The following is an 11468-nucleotide window of genomic DNA, read 5'->3' as shown; positions in this document are numbered from 1 at the left end:
AACAAGACTTAACAAATGTGATTAGTATTATCCAACTGCTGTTATAAATTATATACATTTAGAACATCACGTTAAAATATTATTCCATGTTACACCAGAATAGATTAAGGCTTTATATTATTTACAGAAACCAACAAGCATCTTAAAAAAAAAACACCATTAACATTTCCGTGCTAAAGACACAAAATCTGATGTCTTTTGCTCTCAAAAGACAACAATTTGCAGATGTGCCCAATGCTACACCTACTTTAAACATTGATTATTGGAACAGGAAACACATACCGGCAAGATCCCATCAGTGAGCACTCTGAATCAATTAATGCAAGCATGTGGGGTACACATATACAGCGTGCCCTCCAGATACTCAGACATTCATTAATGTAAAATTGAATGCTTATACAGAAATGGTTGGTTCAAATTCCTCATAAAAATATGAACAGATTTATTTTAAGGGAAACTGAAAACACTTAAGAATTCTTTGCCCATTGATCGAGTCAAGATTTCAAAGTCTGCTCCACACCACGTTAACAAGACTTAACACAATAGCAAAGATGGAACTGACAGATTTATCAACCACTAAACGCACAAACGGTGACAATTTTATTGGCTTCCATCACTCTGACATGCTGTTTTCATGCAGCATATCTGGATGGGATTTCTTGAAATGCCGTGACAAGTTATCTTCACTATTCTCCATATTGGTCTTAGACAACAAGCTACTTTTAAAAGTTAAATAATGTTGATACAACACATGTTTACTGTGCCACCAATGTATTAGAAGTGATGGTGCATCGTCTTCTTCTCTGGCTCACCTGACGGTTTTTATGAGACTCAGTGATGAAATATTTTCTAAGACATCAGCAGACATGGCTAAAGAAAGGTGCTCAGTACAAACGGAAAAGTAACCATTCGCATTTCAAGTATTGTTTGAAGAAGAATGAGTTTTTAATTGCAGTCGATGTTAGCACTTTTTAGCTTGTGCTTTAGTCTGTTATTTCTTTGCAAGTCTTGCATTTGGCTGATGGCTTTTTTTTTTTTTTTTTTTTTTTTTAAAGGTTGGCAACAAAGATAAGAACTGTAGAAGGCTGGTAAGAGTTTTATTTAACTTTCTGGGCCCACTTCATGTCATCTGCTCTAGGCTTTTGCCCAGTCACTCCTTGGATAATGTTCTCCAAGCATCTCCAAAATCCAATCTTCTCTAATGGATAGTTCAGCCAACCTGAAAGACCCCGGGGGGGAAGGGAAAAAAAAGTATTGAGCATTAGCTTAAACCATAGCAGTAGAAATGCAAGTTTGCATTGCTTTTCTTCCCTACTTAAGAGTGTTATTCACTTTAAATATCAAACAAAAATGTGTCATAGAAAAGTTCAGCGGTAGTGTGTTATGGGCAAACAGTGAAGAATGGCCACTACACAAAGCTAAAGGAGACCCTATTAGGGTAAAAGAGAAAAAACACTTTGAATTTAGATATTTCTGTTTTAAAATTTCTAGCTAGTTATACAGATTACAAGTTGCCCTTCATTCAGACCCGTCAGTTTCACTTTTTGTTCAGATGGTTTCCCTTTCTGGTTCCTGTGCACTAGCACACAGTTGCAATGCCTCATTTGCAAGCCGTGCAAGAGAATATTCAAATCAAACAAGATAACTGGTCACTGACATTTAGACAGATTTATTAACTCATCAGATTTTGTAAGATCCAGTATATGTTGCCCCAGCCATAGCTAAATAGGCTTTATATTAATTCCTTGTTTTCAGTGGCACAGCCAGGGGAGTGGTAGGGAAAACTGCATGCTTAACTAGGGCAGCTCCAGCTTTTAAAACACATTAACTCATATCTGTCTAAACATGGTAACTCAGAAAATAAATTCTAATCACACTGTACACTATGTCCTATTATCTGTGCTTTTGTCACCTTGTTATTAGATACTGTTGTGTGTTCTAGATGGGATACAGTTTCCAAATAATGTCAACATGAAGCTAACAGCATGGGGCCACTGTGTTTACTAAGAAAAGCATCACAAAGGGAGCACCTAACTCCAGTGTTCCAGTATCTGAAGTAGCCATCAAAAAGTTTCCAGGCAATGGTCAAAGTGTTGGTATTAGCCTATAACAGTAAGTAGCGTGGATCTTGGCTATGCAATACTGCCACAGATGTAATCAAGAATGTTTGAGCTGTGCTCCTCTTGATTTAAAAGGGAGGGGCTTGTAGCACACCTTTGCTTCCAGATATTTGGTTAGACTATAATGAGTTTCATTTGGGATTATGCTTTTATCACGAGACTTGCTCAGTGGTAGATTTGTTAGGCAACCTTATGTCTAATTTTAAAAGGTGTAGAGAAATAGCTTAATCTTAAGAGCCCAGAGTTGCAATAAATTAAGTAATATTAATGTCCTCCGCATACACTCAGGAGATTAGAGCACTTGAAGTATTTTACCTAGAGTAAAGTATTGGGATGCCTTGGATGTGCTTAGTAAAATAACATGCAGTGCTCAGTATAAAGTTTAAATTCTAAAACAGCAGTTCAGACTTTGTTTAGCATGCAACATACAAGACTCAAAAGCACTTGGTGTGTCACCTTCATAATCTTAATCAGGATAGTTACAATTCTTTCCTGATACTGTATTTTAAACCAACCCACATACTACCAATTGAGAACAGCTCTGAAAACCTTAAATCCATCTTTTCCTGCACAGAGGCATTTAGGTTAGTCACGCCAGTGAATCCATGCTTCTGAAAACTGGCTCAAGTACATAATATTGCACCCACCAGACGGAATACTCACTCTCAAATTTTCTTCCCCCAGGAGTTGATGAGTGCAGGGAAAGCAGCAGCAGGCGGAGAGGAGGAAACCAAAGAGAAGCACAGGTGCGTGGACATGCAAGGGCTATTGGGCAAGAGACAGAGCAAGCAGGAAAGGCCGGTGAGAATGCAAAAAGTGAGCTGGATGGGAGGCAGGATGAGGAGAGGAACTGAGAGGCTTCCAGAGGAGCTGCCCCATAGCCAGCTTTGTCAGGTCAGGGCAAAGCATTCCTATAGATGTGGTACATAAGAGCAAACCGATTCAGGCTGGTGAGATTTTCATGCTGTGTATATGCCCATTGCAGGATTCAAACATTAAAGTGGCACCCATTGATCCCAAAATAAGACAAGGACACTTTCAGGGTCACTTCAGCACGGGGCACTGGTGCACCATCTCCTCCCTACCAAGCAGGTCTCTCGCCCACCAAGTCAGTCTGCAGGCTAATGATCCAGAACCTGTACCCAGGGGTCAGCATTTACTAGGTCTCCTGCTAGCAACCCTCCCTCTCTGTACACCTCACCCCTTCTGGAAGGCAAGTAAAGTCTCATCAGAGCAATGCTGCCAGCACCCTCTGGGAATGGACCCATCCTTCCCAAACTTCTAAATGTGACAGTTGAAGGCTTTGCATGAACAATGTAAGGAAACAAACAGACAGCATGAATTCACAAGTGGCCTTGTAAATAATATGTAGCTAGTAGATAAATAATAGTAATAGGTGATAAGCTTGCAGCTTTGCTTCCTAGCATAAGAATGGCCATACTGGGTCAGACTAAAGGTCCACCTAGCCCAGTATCCTGTCTTCCGACAGTGGCCAATGCCAGGTGCTCCAGAGGGAATGAACAGAGCAGGTAATCATCAAGTGATCCATCCCCTGTCACCCATTCCCAGCTTCTGGCAAACAGAGGCTAGGGACACCACCCCTGACCATCCTAGCTAATAGCCATCGATGGACCTAGCCTCCATGAATTTATCTAGTTCTTTTTTGAGCCCTGTTATAGTCTTGGCCTTCACAACATTCTCTGGCAAGGAGTTCCACAGGTTGACAGTGCATTGTGTGAAAAACGCATACTTTATAGTATATGGATAGCTTAAGATCAATACAGGGATTGGTTCACAAAATTAGGAGGTCAATCAAAGCATGTGATACAATGCAGAATGTAATGCACGTGTGTTAGTCTGTTTTAGAATAGGTATATAATCTGATTTATAATTATGTACATGGTGCATCTTAGCTCATCCCCCTCACCTAAACCTGATCACCTCAGGTATAACTGTATGAAATGCCAACAAAGAGACCTCAGTGAGAAGTCTGGATTCAAACCAATTTTTTGGATTCCAGAGAACTGGATAAAGTGTTCTCTCAGAACTGGATGACATGCTCTGGTAAGCCAAGTGGAAAAGTCTCGGAAGAAATCCCAATAGTCAGCCTGGAAGCTTTAGCATTAGGAGTTCCATTAAGAGTCTGTGTGCTCAGTTATCTGACACTTATGTACATGGGGTCAGCTCTGAAGCAGTGTACACTCTCAGGATTTGAAGTCTTGCCCAATGTCACTAACAAGCAAGGCTGCTTTTAAAGTGCAGTTCATGCCTCAGTATCTATTAGCACTTCACACACACAGAGCTTTACATCTCAAAGGCTGGGGGTTTCCCCATTATTCTGAACTAAGACCACTGTGGTTAGGGATCCAAAAGCCCTTGCATACCTACACTTTATTCAGTGAAGCAATCCATCGTATTACCTTGATGTGAAATCAAAGTGGGCTGGAGAAAAGGGAATGGGATTAATACTTTTTATCATGGTTTTTGCTCATTTAGAGCTTTCTGTATGAACAGCTCAAAGTTCTTCACAGAAGCTTGCTGTTGGAGGCACAGTCAGTCAAGTGACTAGCTCAATCCTAACTCCCAATCCTCTGTTCTTGTCACCCTACCATACTGTCTCAGTCGCACTGCATTTCGTTCTGACAATGATTAGGAGCAAACCATTTGCTTTGCTTCACATTTTGATGTTACGTGAAATCCAGACTTCAGTGTAAGTACGAAAGGCCGGATAGATCAAAAGAGGACCCAGCTAGCAGCATAGTCGTACCTAAAGTACCAGGGAGTGGGCTAAAGAAGCTGAAATAGAAATGAAACAAATGCTAGCATAGGAGATGGTTTTCTGACAGATGACAGGAACAAGTTATAAAGCTTTACACAGGGCACACAGTACTGCATGACTAATACAAATCTATAGATCTTTATTTATTTCACAGTCCATTTGTCAGAGCAGGAGATGGAGTCAGGAATCTAGAATTTTATTTCCAGCAGTGCTATCACTCACTGTGTGACCTTTAGCAAGTTATGAGCACTCTGTGGTTTAGCTTGCCCATCTGCAAAATGGACATAACCAGAATGACTTTAGTTGAGGTGAATATCATGATCCAAGGGAATCAGAAGCCAAAAAAACCCTTGATAAAGAAGTTACACATGTTCTGAATGCCTTTGTTAGAAGCATTTGGAAATTCTCTCATTATGGCCATGAATTTCAGAAGTCTAAAAACTTGTTTTGGAAACTAACATTCAAGGAGAGAGCCAGTGCAGATTAAGAAAATAAAATCATTCCCTTTGTATGAGAACAGAAGCTTTCACAGAATTCACTGCACTAAATAAAGATGCACTAATTTGCATGTGAGATCAAATTGCTTGACCTTTCCCAAGCCCCAGCATCACTGACCTGAAGTCAACTATAGAAAGTTACTGATTTTCAGCCAATCAGAAGCCTGATTCTTCTTTGTGGGATTGGGATTTTTCTTATTTATGTAACAATACCAAGTGAAGAGCCTCAGTTGAATTGTACAGTAAAAGCTAAACATACTGCAAGTTGTGGCACGTAACATCATCCACATTTTATAGACTGCTAAACAGTAATATATATGCAATCAGACTACATTCTTGCCACATGTATGCTTTCTGGTTCAGTGAAAAAAAGCTCAGTCCAGGAATATATAGTTACTTTACCTGTGGTAATACAAAAATAAGTCTCATGGGGAGACACATGATGGATTCGATGGTGTTTCCGTGGCAGGATAACATGCCAGTCCTGCAGAAAGATGACCCAGCAAGGAAGACCAAAGTACGTATGAGACCATTTGTGAATCTGGTTTGTCAAGGTTACAAAGATAGCCAGGGCAAAGACATAACACTCCCAAGGGCATGTTTGGTACAGTGCTTCTGCAAATAAATAAATAAATTAATTAAACAAACAAATAAATGAAAAAGCATAAAAAACCAGAGACTCTTATTTTATTGAAGCAGATTCCTACCAGACAGTTTCTAATCATACCTGCCCTGTTTAGAAGTTGCCCCTCAATTCTGACACTATTCTAGCAGTTGCTGACACTTCAGATGTTAACAAGGCCCATGGCCAAATTGCTTCAGCAATAGATTGTGACAGCAGAGATGCTGAGTCATGAACAACTCATCCCATATGACATTCTGAAATGCCACAAAGTAATAGGGTTGCAAGACTAGTATGCACCACATCAAATTAGGCAAAATAAATTCAGTCTAATGGATAGTGGGAACCTGAGCTATGGACTTACTGACTGTGGTACAATTAAATAGGAGACTGTAATGCTGCATTATTAGTCTTTACATTTACTGAAGTACTTCTGCAAAATAGAAAATGTCACTGGTTTTTAATCTTAAACTTTCTTCCTTAATTGCCTGAGTTTAAAAGTCCTTTGGGAAAGACTGAGATGCTAGTTCTTCTGCAGAATTTATATTCTAAGGTTTCTTTACTGAACTCTTCAGTAGGACACTTTCCTGGAAATGGGAGATCCTTGGCATGGGAGAAGTTAATCACCCATTATCAAATAGTGGAAATTTTTTTCCCCTCTCCTCCAAACATCTGCTTCCAACAAAACTTAGAGCTGTTGACATGCATCACCGATTCAATTTTTAACCCCTTCCCCACACAAGGACAAGCACTTATTCAATTTATCCAGCGATGAAGATTCTAAATCCATATACATAGTCACTGCTAATAGCTTACCTGGGGAAAGAGAAACAAACTTGTAGGCCATGTTTGCCAATGGCACTAGTGTCATCATGCAGTTATCTCCATTGGTCTCTATAAAATCATGTCTAGTAATTGCTGTGGGGTCAATGTGATGTTCTCTAAAAGGTCTGATGAAAGCCTGAAAGAACAAAGCCAGAAGTGCCAGGCCATTACTCCTAAGAATGAATGGATCAGAAACAGAATGAAAGCATCAAACCAAAGAGTGATACAAGGGCTTCCATACTACCATGAACCTAGGAATTAAGGTTCAAGCTTTTAGAAGTAGCATTTGAAATAATTCATCCATCTGTTGCTTTACACTTGCAAATCTTCATACAATGCTTATATTTCAGCCCAGTTTTTGCATTTTTAAGCAATGTATTAATATTGTTAACACATACCTAGCAGTTTCCATCTCAAAGTGCTTTATAAGGGTGGATATACATTATCACAATTTTACAGATGGGGGAGAAGCACAGAAGTTAAATGACTTGTTAAAGGTCACATAGCTAGGCAACAGCAGATCTGGGAACAGAGATACTTATTCTTAGCCTACTGTTACTTCTGCTTGTTAATACTCCCAATCGGAATGGAGCACATTAGAAAGACAGTCACCTCAAACTTCCTGGCTTTTATCAGTCTAGAAGAAGTTTAACACTGTATGTCATAGCTCTACCGCCAATATACCAGACCAATTAGCATAGAATAAAGAGAGGGTGAGGAGGACAACAAGTCGGCCAAACCAGGAGGAGAGATAAGACAAGACAGAAAGAGACAAGCTCCTATATAGTGCATAGCACATTTAAGGTGATGGCAGCTTCCCCCAAAGTGATTTTATTTGAAATTTTAAAAATTCAGAGTCTCAAACCTTTCCAACTATGGGCAGCTCCACAGATCCCCAGGTGTCTGCTCCCCAGTGCACTAATCCTGACAGAAAGTCAGCAGTAATAACTCCTGCAACTTTAAGAAAAATAGAGTTAGGAATCCAGAAGTATTGTTTTAATGTCCACATTTCGCCCCCCCCCCCCCGAGAAAAAAAAAATATCAACACTACTATTTTCTGGACAGATACACACTCCCAAACACAAGAGCGATCTGGCCACTCTGAATGCAGAAAGGTCAACCTTCAATGAAAAGTGGGTGATCATAACAGGGGCCATTAAAAAGATTAAGTCTTCTCTTAGCTGACAATAAGATCTTGGATCTGATCTATAATCCTATCATCATCAAATAATAATTTCCATACCAGTAAATCTAGATTTGTCAGAAATTAATTTATAACAACAATAGTCAAATCAGTGAAACCAATTACTTAAACGTATATTTACACTGAACATGATCCTCCCTCAAATGGCTAGATGTATAGCTGGTAGATCTAATTCACACACCTAACATCCAACGTAAAGGGACAGTTTCGTTTTACCTAGTACGTACTCTGTTTAGACCACCCTTGTCCAGATCTGCACAGATATTCATAGCGTTAGTGGGTAGCACTACCCACAACATGGTTGTTATTCTTTTTGCACTCAGCAGAGACTCTCCTACCAGCCGACCCCCGCTACCACCACACACTCTTGGACCTCGCCAAAGCTTTCAAGCATGAACCACAGAGAACTCTCTCAGCTTACTACTAAATAATACCAGCTACAGATGCACACTTTAATACCTGGAAGGGGCTTCCAGACATGGCTCTTTACAGCAAGGCTGTTTACAAAGTAAGGTTGAAAGCCTAGCAGCCAGCTAGGGGGTGGAGCCACCTACAATAATGCAATGAGGAGCATCAGAGTCCACATTCATGATTCCCTGGAGAAAGTCTTCTATACTGAAGAGTTATTAAAGTGGCATGGCAGATGTAGAAGAATGTGTGTCTAAATCTGTAGACAAACATGGACAGTTTGTGAAAAAGAATTTTTTTTTTAAACTGCCAGCCATGTGCACTAAGTATTTAAATTTAAGCATTCTTCTGTTCTTGCAGATAAGTAGATTTATTTAGATTTTGGTTTTATACATACTCTTCACAAAAAGCTCAGGGCAACTTTGGCACATTTAAAGACAAATAAAAACTGATTGAAGCAACAGCACATCTTCCCGTCAGACATCTTATCAGTTGTGTGACCAATGCATCTTAAGATGACCCTATCATACTTCCTCACTACATTGAAATTCTACCATCAGCTGCCTCAGCTCTTCACCAGACAAGGATTTACAGCATGCCCAGAATGTCAACCCATTATGGGCAGATAATTAGCAGGAAAGTCCTTAGAGAGAAAGCTCTGCCAGCAGCCACTTTATAGAGGCAAGATGGGGGAAGAGGGCAGTCAAGCTCAAAGGTGTCTGCTGACCACAGCTGTGGCAGCATGGCATAGGGAGAGACACGATGTCTCAAGCAGGCACGTCCCAAGGAATTTAGGGCCTTATAGGTCAAAACCCAACACTGTGACCATTACATAGCCAGCAACAGGTACAAAAAATCATTAGTAATAGATTCTACAGATCCAACTTTGCCCTTATTGCTCTGAATGGGGTTTCTGAAGCGTCACCAGGGGCAGGATTTGGTGACAATTTTGTTGATACATAAGCAGGAATAGAATCCAACTCCCTTGTGGAGCTGTGTTGGCTCTGCAGGTATAATAGAATTAGTCTTTCTGTGCATTTAAAGTCTTATCTGCTGAATTCAGCCACAGAGAAGAACTGTATTGAGTAAAAGGTGCATTAGTTTCTCAGTGTATAACTGCACTTAAACTGTCAAAAACAGCAGTACTCTCCTCTCCCTCACCCCCTCCTTCTGCAGCTCTATTTAAAGCCATGCAGTAGACACTGACCTAAATTTCCATGTCTGCGAAATGTAATATGCAAAGAAGATATACCTGGAAACTGATTAGGTGTTTTATCCTGGAGGGAGTTACATGGAAACTTTACACAACTCCTACCAAGCTAAGCATCACACTGATCTTTCAATCCATTGTCAAAAGGGCACCTTGGGATCAGAGAAGTAAATAAATGAGGGGTGTGCGTGTAACACATTTCAATAAAGGGATTGGCTAGCAACCAGTATAAAACCTAATGAAACACACCATTCATATCTGACCCTTGGAATGTATTTTACAAGGCGGGGCTAGTAGTCTAGCAATGTGTGTACTAAAGGCGGGTGCATGCTATATTTGAGGAGCTGGTTAACTGCTCATAGAAAGCCACATAATAGAACTAGCCATATAGCCACGGTCACAGAGTTAGTTACTGGAAGTTTTTTTAGTTCTCCATTTTTTACATTCACATTAATGAATTACACAAACAGCCGTCAGACATACTCTTGACTTTTTAACTCTAGAAACACCAGCTAGTTTTTAAAAACAAGGTAAAAACAGAGTTTTATTTTTGCTGTATATAACTGGATGGAAATACCCAAACTGTCTCACCGATTCTCCCTGGGACCTTGGTCTGCCACTCCAAGAAAGCAGGGGGGCTCCTGGATTTCTACTCAGCAGGCAAGCAACTTCTCTTCCAGATGCCTTAGGGTATGTCTACACTGCAATTAGATACCCATGGCAGGCCCAAGCCAGCTGACTTGGGTTCATGAGCTCAGGCCTAATTAACTGTGGGGTTGACATTCTGGCTTGGGCTGTAGCCTGAGCTCTGGGACCCTCCCAACTCGCAGGGTCCTAGAGCCTGGTCTCCAGCCTGAGCCCAGAAGTCTACATTGCAATCAAACAGTCCTGCAGCCCAAGCCAACTGGCATGCGCCAGTAAACGGGTGTCTAGTTGCAGTGTAGACATACCTTTAGACTTCTCCTCCACCTCAGCTCCCCAGTCACAGGAGGTGGTGCTTTTTTGTCATGTGGGTCTGCTAGGATTTAGGCAGAGACAAGCAGACCCATGTCACTTCTTGTGACCCAAACCAGAAATTAATGGTTCCGTTGTTAGTTTGCCTGGCTATGCTATCCTGGCATCTCACTGCTGCTCTAAAGAGAGCCTCAAAAACCTCCTTCCAGGATGCATCATTTTAGTAAATTACCTCTGCATTTTTATCTAGAAGTGAGACAGGTTGGATTTCTCCTAGTCATGAGTTGATGTTGACATGCTTTTTACTATGGGGTTATGGAGCCACACATCCTGTTGCAATCAGGATGCTTAGATCAGCTGTCTTGGGACTGTTAACAAGATTTTGTTTGACATTAGCAGGATTGCCAAAGTGCAGATACTTTTATGAAACAAGAGAAGAGCAGTCTATTTTTTATTAATACTGCAAAGTACTGCAGGAATTCTCTTCATCTGCATGTGGTGCAGAGGTAGTGCAGCTCACCCACTACCCCCCTCACAAAGTATATTTTGAGGGTCCCCCTCACTCTTTGCCCTTCCCTTTGTCTTTGTTTAGCTAATCCCAGACATATGTCCCTCTGCCCCGAACAATAATAATGAAACTAACATGCCTTTTCTCTGTCCTTTGTCTTGCCTTGACAATTTAGACTGTAGGCTCTTCAGAGCAAGAACTGTCCACTGCTGTTCTTGTACAGTGCCTGTCACAATGAAGCCCTGATTTGGCTAGTCTTTCGGTACTACCGTTAAAAAACCCCCACAATTAATACATTTTAGAACAAGACACCCCTGTAAGACTGTCTTGTTCTAAGATAG

At 40.7% G+C, this 11468-nt stretch overlaps 1 protein-coding gene across 1 annotated transcript in view; it reads right to left on the bottom strand.

Annotated features, from left to right (window-relative positions):
* Positions 1 to 11468, bottom strand: part of PEDS1 (plasmanylethanolamine desaturase 1) — a 32828-nt gene continuing 21360 nt past the window's right edge. Inside the window, exons 3-6 of the mRNA XM_074970014.1 lie at positions 7709 to 7800; positions 6835 to 6979; positions 5799 to 6011; positions 1 to 1219 (exon numbers count right to left, since the gene is read on the bottom strand). Coding sequence (XP_074826115.1) covers positions 1098 to 1219; positions 5799 to 6011; positions 6835 to 6979; positions 7709 to 7800 — 572 coding nt within the window. The 3' untranslated portion in view covers positions 1 to 1097. The remainder of the gene's footprint in view (positions 1220 to 5798; positions 6012 to 6834; positions 6980 to 7708; positions 7801 to 11468) is intronic.

Source organism: Natator depressus, chromosome 13 (assembly GCF_965152275.1).
Source record: "Natator depressus isolate rNatDep1 chromosome 13, rNatDep2.hap1, whole genome shotgun sequence".
Lineage (NCBI taxonomy): Eukaryota > Metazoa > Chordata > Testudines > Cheloniidae > Natator > Natator depressus.
This window is presented reverse-complemented; position numbering and strand designations above follow the sequence as displayed.